This window comes from Cygnus atratus, chromosome 4 (assembly GCF_013377495.2).
Source record: "Cygnus atratus isolate AKBS03 ecotype Queensland, Australia chromosome 4, CAtr_DNAZoo_HiC_assembly, whole genome shotgun sequence".
Taxonomy (NCBI): Eukaryota; Metazoa; Chordata; class Aves; order Anseriformes; family Anatidae; genus Cygnus; species Cygnus atratus.
In genome coordinates, this window is record NC_066365.1 from 67,703,625 (window position 1) to 67,717,874 (window position 14,250).

General features: G+C 42.9%; 1 protein-coding gene across 1 annotated transcript in view; it reads right to left on the reverse strand.

The window, feature by feature from the left end:
• DOK7 (docking protein 7) overlaps positions 1–10,932 on the reverse strand; it is a 64,067-nt gene extending 53,135 nt beyond the window's left edge. Inside the window, exons 1-4 of the mRNA XM_035547276.1 lie at positions 10,828–10,932; positions 10,648–10,693; positions 7,840–8,085; positions 4,140–4,340 (exon numbers count right to left, since the gene is read on the reverse strand). Coding sequence (XP_035403169.1) covers positions 4,140–4,340; positions 7,840–8,085; positions 10,648–10,693; positions 10,828–10,881 — 547 coding nt within the window. The 5' untranslated portion in view covers positions 10,882–10,932. The remainder of the gene's footprint in view (positions 1–4,139; positions 4,341–7,839; positions 8,086–10,647; positions 10,694–10,827) is intronic.
• Between the last annotated feature and the right edge of the window lie 3,318 nt (positions 10,933–14,250).

Genomic DNA, 14,250 nt, shown 5'->3' on the forward strand with positions numbered 1-14,250 from the left:
CCTAAAGGAAGCCAGGAACCAAGGTTTCCCACTCCGTAGTAGTATGACAACCAGAAGAGACATGCAGAGCAACACAACCACCACCACTTCCAACTTTTCTAGAGATGTTTGTGTCCTGTCCAGTAAGGCAACCCAGTAAAAAAAAAAAAAAAAAAAAAAAAAAGATTCCAGTTTGTCTGTTTGGTTATTATTATTTTAACGCTTACCTAGGGACCCAGAACATCTTCACTCCTACCTCCCAGAATCAGTCTGCAGGAGCAGAATTTAGCCTGTTCACTGACCCTGAATCTACTTGGAAGAATCCCAAGGTACACAGTCCTGGAGAGAAGATGGATCCAGGAGAGCTGACTGATTTCAGCTGACTGAGCAACAAGAAGGGTGTCTACAAGTGTATTAGTAGAAAAAGGAAAACTAGGTCAGGCCTCAGCCTACTGCTGAATGGGGTGGTGGACCTGGTGACAAAGGACATGAAAGAGACTAAAATGTTCAACGTAAGTAAATGAAAGTTCCTGTATGTTAGTAATGCTGTAATATGTGCTTGCATTTGCTACCTAACCCAATAAGAAGACTGAAACAGATATTCCCTAAGCACTGTAATGAAAATGAAATACAAACTGAAGGTCATCTATATTCACATACAGGCTACTGACCATTTTTGGTATCACAAACATGGTTCGTATTACTTACTGCTCTAACTTTTTTTGGAGAAATACACATCCTTAACAACATCACATGAGTAATGCTTAGAATTACAGGGTGATATACTAGTAATCTAATATATTCCATTCCAATAAAAAAATACAGATCATAACAGTACATAACAGTACATAGTCAATAACATAGACCCACTCTGTTTCATTATAAAAAAATCAAAGGAAGAGTAAAGGGTTTTTGTTTATTTGTTTTGTTTGTTTTGTTTTTTAAACCAGGAATTTAGGACTGAGGTCAGTCCTACCAAAATGTACCTTCTTTCTTTAAGCCAGTTTCCAGTGCCGTATTGCTGAATACTCAGAATTGAGATGTCCTCAAAACAGTTGCTGTGGAGATACTATACTCAGATTTCTGGACACAGGCAACCCACCAACAGCAAATAAAAAACACACTATTTTGGTAAGCTGTACAACCAAGGAGCATGTATTACACTTCACAAAGCAATGCTCTACAAGACCTTCTAGAAAGCTGTCGTAGAGATACCTGCAAGACAAGAGTCCAGCAGGCAGGAGAGTGGCTCAGCCGTCTAATTTCTTGTTACTTACCTCCTGCAGACCACCTCCTTTGTTGGTCTGCAGCACTCATAAGGCCACACAGGTTACCAAAGGAGTATCAGTGGTACCCACATCCTCAGGGAATCTTGGCAGGGCACAAGGTCTTGTACTAGAGACACTTCCTTACTCATCCACGGCTCCTGACAGCACAGCATTCATAAACCCAGCCTCACCCTGTGCACATCCTTGCAGCCCTGTTACATGCTGAGGTGGTCTGACTGTACCAGCAAACACCACAGCAGCAATTCCCTGGCTAGTTGCAACGTAACCAGCACAAATAAGTGTGCGAGTAGCATATCACACATTTCCCAAATTTGGTTCAGGCAGCCACTAAAGAAAGATACTGCCACACAGGATAGGTGATAAATAAGTCAGCACATGCCATTTTGATCTGCAAATACCCCTTACTTTAATCCTTTCAAGAATGACAGCCAGAACTGAAGTTGTATCCATTCATCAACGTTATAATAAAAGCCACACACATTAAGGAGAGGTAAATGTCTATTCTCCATACCCTATCACAATGTCCCTCTCAAAACTGCAGTATATCTACAAAGAGACTCTTCAGGAATGCGTGTGGCAAGTTCTTTGCCAGTCAGTGCTGAACAGTCCCTCTGGAAAAAGCATGAAAGAGAAAAAGCCAATTGTGGGGGTTTCGTTCAGTTATTTTTTTAAAGGAGAACCTAAGTCCCAACATCCATCATTGTTTTCTGCTAGTCATTTCTACTTTTGGATAGCCCTCAATATTATTTTGTCTTCCTCCATATTCTAATGAAAGTCTGCATAAAACGTGTGTGGGATCCACAGGTACTCCATTTGCCATCAATTATGTACTCCAAAAATTAAGCCATTAATTGAAGCCCTTATTAGTAAGAAATTACTCTCTTCTCTGAGACACCTGCTTTAGGATTTAAGGGAAAAACTGAATTTAACATATCACAGAAGGTACTGCTCTACCTTCTACTCACTAAAAATTACAGATGCTCTGCTTCCCAAGAGAGCCTCAGGACTACCAATTACCCCGGTAGTTAAGCTTTATATTCTCTCATTGGAGGAATTATATAGATTACACAGATTATACAAGTTATCAATCCATTGCTAATCTTACTTAAAGATTGCTTAGCATTTTTTTCAGCTGCCTATACTTTTTAAATATAAGTTTTCCACAGTTGAATGATCTTAGATTTCATTAGTTCAAAAACTACTACTCTAAAAAGTACAGCAGTGTTAAAAAAAAAAAAAAAAAAAAAAGAACGACACTGTTTTGGAAAGTTCTTCCCATGAGCATTCTGAATGCTTAGTTTAAGATTTTCTATTTTCAGTTAAGAATTCAAAAAGCAGACCCAAATTACGTCTGCACAGAAGTGCACACATTTAAATGCGAGCCGGAGTTCTGATAAAATGGCACTTGCATACAGAGATGCAAACGCTTTATTCTGCATGGAAGAAAGCCTGTTCAAACCAAACTGCAGGTGTTGGCAGATGTACACTAATTGCAGTTGACACAGGCTAAACTTGAATCTGCAGAATCACAGGAGAGGAAAAGGTGACTGTGCTGACTTCTCCTTATCCATTATAACCAGTCATCTAGCTGACAGTCTGAACCATGCCACTGGGAAACAAGACACTCATGTTCCTGTTCCCACACCTTTTAACTGAAACACAATAACCTTAATAAAAAACAGATTTGTTTCCTTACCAGCTGTACCTACAACCCATTCCTTCAGACACTGGAAACCCCTCTCCAACCCCAACCACTATATTAGGCAGGGAAAGATTTACAGTAGGGTCTTCTGCATTGCAAGCAAGCGTCCTAAATCAGAAATCAGGATACGACTGTTCAGTCCATGCCAACCACCCTTGTAACTCAGCTCTGTGTTTTTCAACAGACAAAGCAAATAACTCTCACTACTGTAAAGCAGACAAAACTATTCCCCTTTCCTACACAAATTTTGCTAGAAAATCAACTTGGAAACTTTATGTTTGTTGTTTTTTTTATTTTAGTAATTGAAGAAATCAGTTATTTTCACATTGTGTTATGCAAAAGTCACACAACTTCACATCCAATTTGGCAATATGCACATCCATTTCCACTCAAAGATCATCAGTACAGCATAGCTTCAAATTCTGCTTTGGAAGTTAAAATCCAACATTTTCAACTGATGTATATGATATATCTGCTGCATTAATCATCTTTTCTTTTCAGCTCTTGCATAGTTTTTTGCATTTTACCAGAAAATTCCCAAATAAAACACTAAAGAGATTTCTCCCAGTCTAAAGGGGTACTTTAGCTACTAGGCAACAGAAATTAGCTTCAGCTTGCTTGCTTTCATTTTGACCCCATGAATCCTATGGTCCCATAGAGTGACAAAGCAACTAACAAGCAGAAGTTTCTAACTTTTAGGAACGAGTTCTTTACTGGATTTAGATATTAGCATTTACACAAGTGCCTTGATTCTGCAGGTAACCTCAAAGCTTCAGCATCACTTTCCCTCTGCAGGCAACAGGATCAATTATAATTTAATAATCTCAACATTAAACCATTTTGTCTTATCTCTTGGATGACACAGGTCTTAAAATTTCACTACTTTATTCTTGCTCTGAGTCCACCAGCAACGACTGACTGAAAATCTTCTGGAGAGCCACACAGCAATGTTCAGCCACAACTCCACATGGTCACGTTTTTACTGAACGCCAGGGTTGAGGCCAGCAGAAACCTACTTACTTACTGGAACGGAACCTCTGACATGAAGCTGACTGTACGACAAAGCTACACAGCTGGTTCCACAAACTCTACATTGACAAAATGAGCACTTGCATTTCCACAGAAAGGTTTCAAACAACGTTTAGAAGACAGGTTCTGTTTGTACTTACAGAAGCCGCACCTGGTACCCCCTTCAAAGATGAATCCATTTGGGACAGCTCCGTATCGGCGCAGGTCTGAGAGTTTCCATTGCCCCATGACGCTAGGAGGAAGGTCTTTGGCAAGGACGAGGATGTCATTGCAGAAGTGCAGGGTAGCAGGCCCACTCTCGAGTTTAGTGCCAGGTGCTACAAAAACTTGAAATCTATGAACTATCAAATAAGGAAGAAAAAAATTACTACAGAAAATATAAGTAAGGTAGCGTGATTTATGTAACAAGTCATTCTGTTAAGCTGTAGACTGACCCCTGCACACACCACCAGGCTCTAGCACAGGGATTCTAGGTAGAGCCTGAACAACCCCACGTGTGTAACTATAAGCTCATTATTCTATGTTATGTCAATTTAGTCTAAGAAGAAAACATATATTGGCTTAATACTACAAAAGATTAAGCTGTAACGCTACAACTTAATGCTGTATTAATTTATCTAAAGTCTAACAGAATAATCCCTACCTCAAATTAGTTATCCAGCCCATGCTTCAGTCGTACCTCTTCCATCAGTACAGCAGTTTCTTTCTGTCTCCTCCTCCAAAAAAATAGCCTGTGCCTAGCCTTTCCAACTTGTATGCACACAGACACATAACACAGTGCCCAAAGAGCCCAAAAGTCAAGGCTCAAAGAAGCAGCAAGTTCTAACCAGAGCTCTGTCACTGATTCATTTGCAACCTTTAATAATCTGCTTTAATCCTTTCTGCACTTTGCCTTCCCTAGCAGGCAGCAAAATGGGGAAAGTTACATTTTCCCACCTTTGTGAATCTTTTGCAAGTTGGTGATGGTAGATGCCCAGACATTTCAAAATATTAGGAAATGAAGTGATTCATAAGTAATGTACACTCTTACAAGTCAGTTAACTCTCCATGCTTCACTGTCTAAACTCCAGCAGAGTAGGGGAAAAGGGAAGACACCTATCTCATTCGAGTTTACAAACCTCAGGTTCAAATCCCACCTCCTGTGTCCCCTACACTGCAAGGGTCCTTATCTACAGCAGCAGCTGTGCTAGGCTGGTCTCCCATCTTCTCCAGAGTTGTTGCATTTTGAATAGTAAGCTATTGGGAGCACTTCAAAGGCTCAGATCTCACAGTGGAGATTCAAAGGGAACAATTTCAGCCAGCAAGCACCCAATTCTCAAACAATTGCTTTGACCTCCGCTACTCCTCCAGTTTCTTTCACCATGTGGTCAGACACACACACACACAAAAAAAGTCTGTCTTGACATAGAGAAGGATTGGGACTGTTACATTTCCAGTCAGATTTTCGGTAGAGCATTTGTCAGGAATCACAAAGATTTAGACTGTGGTTATTCATCAAAGATCACACAAACAGCTTCATTGCTATGACATCTAGAGGGTAATTTCCAGGCAGTCTGATTTCTTCCCTGCCTCTTGACTATGTTCCTTCAAGCATCATGAATTTCAGCCAGGTCTGAGCCTTGCTTCTCATCTAAATAGGTGCTATATTCTTAGTTACCATCTTAGCTGTAGGTCAGCTCCTCATCCATGACATACATTTGCTAAGTTCCCTAAGGCTCCAGCAGAATTAGCCACAAAGTCATTTGAGTGAAATGTGTAAGGAGCCAGAGAGAGATCTAACTAACCACAGCTCTCCTTACAACTTTGCCAGTGGTGATACTGCTAAGGAGCAAATCAATAGTCACACAATGTCCCCTTCTGGGCTCACAATTATGTTACACAACCTATCTAAACATAAAATATGAAAGACACACCAAACCACTTTGACGACTGATGTTCAATATGTAATTTTTAATATAATTTGGACACCACTGCACTGTTAGCTTCAGAGGTACTTCACCAGCAATTAAAGCATAAGAGCAGAAGCATCAGCATCGTTTCTGCCTCATAAAAGAACAGACCATGATTCAACACAATCAGTTACAAGGTACCATAGCTGCCAAAAACAAAGAGCTGTAACTCAGAACTCAGATTCTAGAGCACTGTTAGGAAGCAGCATACTCAAATCTGAGCAAAAACAAAGTAGAGGGAAAATCAAGTCTGGACATGAAGCTTTTTCCATATGCTGCTTTCTTGGTAAATTCCAATTTTTTCAAAAATTCTTCTCAAGACATGTACTACTCCTGCTCTGGGGTAAAAATAAATAGATGAATAAATAAATCAACCACAAGATACCTAGCTCAATACACCTATGAGCAGAAGGTAATTTTTTTTTTTCTTCACAGCTATTCAGTGGCTCACAGTATGTTAACTTTCTCAGAATAAGCTGTGGACACAAGCACTCTTCTCACATATGGCTTACACCTCTCTCACCTAATTCCCCTGCTTTCTCTAATGCTGGTTCTTATATTCCCTTGAGCTGTCCTACGAATCACATCCACCTGACCTGGGAAAAACCGAGAAAACAATGGGAATTTCAGTGAACACTCCTTCCATTCTGTGGTCCTCATTCAAGAACAGCGTCAGCTCTTCATTTTTTACCCCCCTCTTGCTTCCCAGACTCTGAGGTCATCTGTCCACAGTCTATTTTCAGCATCCAGCCACTTTACTTCCAAGGCACACAAAGGCATCCCTACTAGTCTTTAAGGAAAAAAAAAAAAAAAAAAAAAAGAGATCAAACAGTTGCCATCTTCTCTTTGTAGACTCCACACCTTTCTCCTTCTCTCTATTCAAGCTAGATTCTGTTCCCTTTGACTTCTTTCACCTACCTGACCCAGCACAGGAAGATGGAACCCTGAACAAGTTTTCCATACCCTGGTCTTGCCTCCTTCCCCTAAGCTTTTTTGCAATTAACATTCTACAAATTATTGTCAATTCAACCAATCATACTTGTTCCCTTCGTCTTCACCTCCACTCACACACTGCCCCCATCTGTCCCTACTCCAGGGCTACATGTGAAACAATACCTTCACCCCATAGGCTCTATTTGTCCCCTCATTCAGAGCATTAAAAAAAAAAAAATCCTCACTTCTGCATTTCCTCCTATCACAACCATAATTCTCACACCCAGCTTGAGATCAAATACTCTCTCCATCCCAGTACCGCACCAGAGAAAGTTCACGAAAACTAGACCAACTTTGCCAAATCCAAATTCCCCTCCATGCTTTAGGACAAGCCTATGCTGTACAGAGACCCCAAAACTTGTAAAGAAGTAGAACCACTACACAACACAGCTACGTTGTCAGTGTCCCCACTGGTGCAGCTACATCTGCCTGTATTGTTCAGGGACTCCCTCTAACTTTTCTTGTGCAAGGCTTCATATCTGATAGTTCCAAGCATCCATGTCTCTGATACTCTATATTTTATTAGTGTAAAATTCCCTGATCATCTTTACAAAGCAACGAGTCTATAACTACAACAGATGGCAAAGCATATGTAACAAATGATGATGACAGCTCAACCTATCACTCTGCTTCAAAGCTACACACTTTCAGTACCAAAGTCAAAAACTAAGTTGAATGCTCTCTCAGTTAAACAATGGGACTGGGCACTACTGTAATCACAACCTGTCGGAAGGGTTTACGATTTAAGGGGAAGCACAGTCTCTTCACTCAGATGAGCAAGTCTTCTCCTGAACTATACTTTTTTATTTGCATTTTGTCTATGTTTTTCTTTGATTTTTTCCTGGGTGGAGGGGGTGGGAGGGAGGAAGAGGGGGGAGTATGAAAAGACAAAGGTTACCTTCCCCCAGACTGTAGCGGATTCGTACATCCCACGCATACATTGTTTCCTTGTTCTCAAATCCCAGCATCACAACTTGAGAGAGGCAGATGATTGCAAGCGTGTGATTCAAGCCCTCATAGGAGAGCCCAGGATCCAAGCCACAGATGTCTTCTAAGGTCACGCTGCTCCTCTCCTTATGCCCTTTCGCTCGCTCAGATTTATCCTTGTACACCAGCATGAGCAAACAGTCTAAAAGAAGTAAAACTGTCAGCGATGATGAGGCAGAACAGAACACAACACATTTCTTAGTACTCTGCTTCAATACAAAAGTGCTTTAGACAACTACAAGGTCAGTCTGATCAAGTCAATGCAAGAACTCAGTTTCCTTCTCCCACCCTGCACCCAGGTAGTTCGCAGTCCTTGTTTTCAGGGAGCAGACACTGAAGGCATGTTTCAACAGTAATCTGCAGGCTCAGAAAAAGGAAAATAAGTAAAAAGTCTTCCCAGATGTTTTTTTATTTTACAAGAAGCGAGTGGTTTTTCCCAAGTCTGGATGGGACCCACTCATTAATTCTGAACATTGGGAGTTACAGTATGATAGCTGTTCACGTTACAAACGCTAAGGACTGAGAGGCTATTGTCAGCTATATTTCCATTAGAACATACTGAACCACAACTGAAATTCTTACAGTAGTTCACAGATTACTCAACTACTAAATGGTGAGCGGGCTGCACTGCCAGAGACTGTGTCAGCTCAGGTTTCCTAGTTAAATGTTACACAGTAGTCATTGCTAAATAATCATTATATGCCACACCTTTATTTTTATTTTTTTAATATTCACGTGTCACCATTTGTTTTTAACCCCTTCCTAGAGGTGTTTATTACATAGCAACTAGGCAATGGAAGAAAGTAATTCAAGCATGACGGTGACCTAGGAAAAGCACATTCCACAAGCAAACCCTAAAGACAAGAAAAATTGGAGAGCCCTCTTCAACCTTCTGCAGGTGATAACAAGAGCATTCATCTTCCCCCAAGTCCCCTTCCTATCACACAGCACTCAATAATAGCCGAAGTTAACAGTAAATATCCAAGCTGCAGCATCCTATGCTGCTGCTGACCTGCATACCACGAAGGAGGAAGCCCCCTGTGCACCATTTTATGAATGCTGGGGTGTGGTGCTCTGAGCCCTGGCAAGGTGCCCTGTGCCTCTCAGCTGGGCAAAAGCCTGGCAAATTTCCAAAGAGGTGAAAAATGACTGAAAGACTGAAGCGTCTGCTAACCGAAGCAGAGCTCTGCGCACACTTCCAATTGTTTTCTTGCACCTGTTAGCAAAAACAGCTGCAACCACGGTATTTACGCATTCTGTGATACAGTTGTATGTCTGAAGAAAGAGCTACTGTGGTTTACAGACCGACTAAAGCAAAGCACAGGATGTTTTCTGGTAGACCTGACTAATTTTGCTAGAACAGTATTTTTGAGGAATAAGGTATGTTGTCAGTAAGTTTTCAAAGAAGCCCCCTCATCTTCCCCTTTCACGCTGATGTTAGGAATCCAGACCCATACTTACATGTCTCGATACTAACTTTTAGGATCTACAGATGCCCGTTCATGGATAGAAGTTTAACAGATGCAGCCAAGATGTAAGTCTCTAAAATACTAACATATATCTGTAACTACCCACGCACCAGGGAGGTAGGTCTGAATAGCTTCAGTTAGTAAAGAAACATCCGCTATATCAGCGACAGCCTAGAAAAGGCTCCACAATCCAAACTGAAGCAATGCAGGTCCCCATTTTCTGAGTGCAGGCAACAATGAGCACTAGAAAAAAATACTTTGGGGGCCAAACGCTTTCCCAATCAGAAAGAGAGAGGAAAACCTGAAACTTACTTCTCCCTCTCCAACAGGCAAACATCAACTCTGAATAGCATTTTCAATTTTTCCCTTCAAAAACGTGGAAGTGAAGTTTTTAATCTGAGATGTCAGTTTATTTTTAAACCGAAATGATGCTTTATGTCAAAACACGGATCGAAAATAACTACAGAGCTCACCACGCCAGCCTTTTACAGCCACCAGTCACCCTGAAGAACTAACACGCGCTTTAAACCAAAAGCGCACAACCACGCTTTGACAGGCCACCTTTTCCAATTGTTTTTATTCAGCACCTGCCCCGAAACGCCCGGATCGGAGCGCGGTTGTGGGGTAGTTTGAGGAAAAACGGACGTTTTCTTGCAGGACGTCTCCCGGCCTCACACCCAGGGCGCCGGGATCGTCCCGCCGCCGAGCCCTGAGGGGGCTGCGGGCTCTGAGGGGGCACTGCGACCCCTGAAGAGGGGTTGAGGGCTCTGAGGGGGGACTGCGAGACCTGAGGGAGCCCTGAGGGCCCTCAGGGAGGCTGAGGGCCCTGAGGGAACTGCGCTGGGGGTGAAGCCGCTCTCCCGCCACCCGCCGGCGCCTGAGGGGGGCCCCCAGCCGCCGCAGCCTCTCGGGGCCGGCTTTCGCAGGAGGGAAGGCGCCGGCCCGAGGGAGCGGGCGGAGGGGGAACACGGAGGTGAAAAGCGAAGCCTCTTCCCGGGGGCTTTCTTATTTCGGTACCCGTCGGGCTATTTCTAGCCGCCTGGCTGGCTGCCAGCTGAGCCCGTAATTTGTGCGTGTCCCCAAAAAAAGGAAAAAGAGCAACAGCAGAGGGCCGCGGTGGTCTCCCGCAGCCGACAGGGCTCGAGGGGAGCCCCGCAGACCCCACACTAAGCCCCCCCACCCGTCGGCGGGCGGAGGAGGGAGGGAGGGCAGCGGCACCCCAGAGCCCCCCTACGACACCCGGCTCTTACCTGCCACCGGGGAGGGCTTGCGCAGCACCAGCCACCTACTCTTCCACTGCAACGAGAGGCGAAAAGGACAGGGTTAGGCAGGGCCGGAGGAGGGGAGAGCGGGCTCGCTCCCCCGCCGGCGGGACGCGGGGGGCGTCGGTCGGGGCCCCCCGTCCCAAAGGGGCGCCGCGAGCGGGGAACCTTTTTTCCATCTCTCAACTTGACGTGACCCTCCACCACCGCGGAATCCGTCATCTTCAGTCATGATTCCGGACAGCTGCGCCCGGCTGGCTGCTCCCTCCCCGCGCTCCGGCCGAGGGGTCACTTTCAAAATAGCTTCGGGAGGTCCCCGCACGGGCACACGGAGCGCGGCGGGCGGGCGAGCGGCCAGCAACGCCCGGCCCTCCCCGGCGCCCCCCGCCCTAGCGGGCTGAGGGGAAAGGGGGTCCCGGGGAGCTCCCCGCCGGTGCTTTATCAAACTATTTTATTGTGTTGTGCGCTTGTGGTGTTTGTTTTTTTTTTTTTAAATTATTATTATTAATTTTATTTTCTCCAAGGTTTCAGCACCGCAGCGCGGCAGCCCCGCTCCGCCCGCCCCCTCCAGCCGATCCCCTCCAGCCGCGACCCCAGGCCGCCGCCCCCCACGCCACCGATCCGCTCCGGGCTTTGCAGCTGACCGCGCGGCCAGCCCCATGCCCGACACGGCCGAGGGCCCGCAGGAAAACCCGGACAGGACCATTGCCGGCTCCCGGTACAACGGAGCGGGACCTGGCGCTGAAACATCCCCGGTCTCGCAGCATCCCTATAGCGCCCCAATTCTGCTTCCAAAAAGTGCAATTACCACTCCCCTTGGCTCCCAGAAGACATACAGCCAACCACCCCGGATAAAAATACTTTTTTTTTTTTTTTTTTCCTTTGCAATGCAACTTTCACGAGATAACAGCCCACTTATACCAAGCCCAGAGCTGCTACAATTAATAGAATAAGATGTGTTAATGATGTCCTTAGATTTATTTCAACGAGCGATGGACTAATTAGAGTCCATTATTCTAAAAATACTCCTACTGCATCTTATTTGATGGTAATTAGTCCTTCAGCTATTTTTTTAAATGGCACCACAGCACATTTTTCTTTCAATAGCATAATAGAAGGGGTTTTTAGATGTTTGCATTTATTTCTTCTCTTTGAATCGGTCAGTTTGCATGGAATAACATATAATTTAATAAAACCATCTTTAAGCGTGTTTCATAATGAATTAGGGATGTGTTCGTTCAACTGGTTTTGCATTCCAATTCAATTTCAAGCTAAATGTTAGGGGGAAAAAATATCAGAAAAACTTCCTCTAGTAAATTTTAGCCATATTTCATTTTAACCTATGTGACAAGCACTTACATACAGGGGGAGAAAGTAGGGGAAAGTTTCCATGGGGAAATGCTCAACAGAAAGGCAGGAGGCAGAAGGTGCTGGAGACCCCATAGGAATGTGACCGATGTCCTCAGGGGTGTGACAGGTCAGGCATGGAGCTCTTGGTAAACCTAAGTATTTGCTTGCCACTCAGGCTGGTGCTCACCACCTCTAGTCAGGGATTGTGGATTTAATGCAGGGCTAGTCACCATACAGCAGAACCCCAAATCAGGAAATTTATTTCCACCAGATTATGCAGTGACAACAAAAAAGCAGGCTATTTTGAAAACCAAAAATTCGATTTTAGTGAATTCGAAGTACGACAATTGAAGATTTGTCATTTAGACCTTTGAGGGCAGAAAATAGAGTTCCACTTATCAACATTCAACGTATTTTTTTAATATATATATTTTTTATATTACTGTTGCTACGTAGCAGTAATAATTGTGCATTTTGAAAACAGAAGAATTAAAAAGCTCTATACAAATTGCCAGAAACACCAGTCTAACATCTTTCCTGACAAATAGCCACCATCTTTACAGCAAGAGAAGACTGAGAGAATATGTGTAACACAAATCCAGCAGTTTAAAAGCATGCTCAGTGTGGATGGATATTAATTTCAACATGAAAGTGAAGTCACAGAACAGATATGGATGTTCAGAATGGCATAAGCTTTGTGTTGAAACCTCTTCCAAATGAATCACTTCCAAAGAAGAGTAAATAGTTCCTTCGTGCTCATTTAGTACTTGTCTTTCATCAGCAGGTACAGTTAGTCTTGTTAAACAGTCACATTCATTTCACAGTGTTAAGCAAGCCAGACTCATACTGCAAACGGCCAGGAAGGCAAACCCAGACAACAATAGCCTTCAGATTGTTTTGGAATCAAGAACTAAAGACTTTGATCTTTAGCATTCGCAGTATTTATAGCTGAAAATCTTACCTAAGCTTTGTGACTCAAGTTTCTTCACTCTTACATCTGTCTACTGGAAATTTTGTGCGACACTTACATAAACTGGGAGCACCACCAGCTGGAAATGATTCTTATGCAGAGCTTTTCAGATGCCTTCTGGCACAGAGAAGTGTTATTTCATTTTTCTACCAGCTCTCAACCTGTTGAACAACCTACACAGTGATTCAAAGATTTAATTGTAACCATATACACAGCAGACTAAGTCTAAGAAACAGAGGGTAAACATTTATTTAATAGTTTATATCATTTATCCAGATTAGCATTGTTATATCTCTGTACTTACCTGAAATCAGATTTTGGTTATTTTTCCTTTCAAAGTTTGTTTTAACTGCAGAAATCATTCACTAATAAACCCGTGAAGACACCACCAGTATTATAAAATAAAACACACATCTGAGTATCCAAACACCACTTTACATTTCTATATCTTAAAGAATAGCTTTGTTTGAAACACTTAAGAGAATTTGAAAATGTTTGCTATCAAAGAAGAAAAGCATTTACATCATTACTTCCAAATGTATATATCTGACATGGCTAAAGATCTCTGTATTAAGTTGTAATTTTCTATTCTTCTTTATGAGATTAAACTTTTTTATGCTCAATCATTTTCTGCTTTTTTGCTAACACAGATGGCTATACAGTCCCTAAACACTTGTATATTGTAATAATTTAATTGTTCTTATAATAGTTCCGTAGACCATGTCAGCAGCACATGGGCTTTATGATTATCACCAACCTCCCAGGGAAAATACCAAACAGCTCTCCCAGCCATCCAGTTTAAAAATCTGCTAACAAAACCCTCCTGAATTATCTGAACAGTTAAATAACTTGTTAGTACAAAAACTAAGGCATCTCCAAAACATTGTCAAATTTAAGAAATGTTTAGTCATTTATCACCCAAGGGGAAGTATTTCCACTGCTATCCTCAGGGTGAGGAGCAGCCGACAGTCTGCAAAAGGCCCTAATGCGTTGGTAAGCAATCAGGTGCACTGACTTTCCACATTTTTCAGCAAAAAACTTGTGCTTTCAGCAGGTGTTGCATTAAACTTTGCTGGAAAATTGCACACCAGACTCAACAGAGCTCTGAAGCATGTTCCTAATGTCTATGTCAGCAGAACATAGAAATGTGCTTACATATTTTGTTGAATCAAAATCTAAATCCTCTGTTTTCTGCCCAGAGCTGGTTTGCTGTAGTTAGCCGAGGAGCAGCTTCACCTATATTGCTCTGCTGGTACCTCTCAACCTGCACT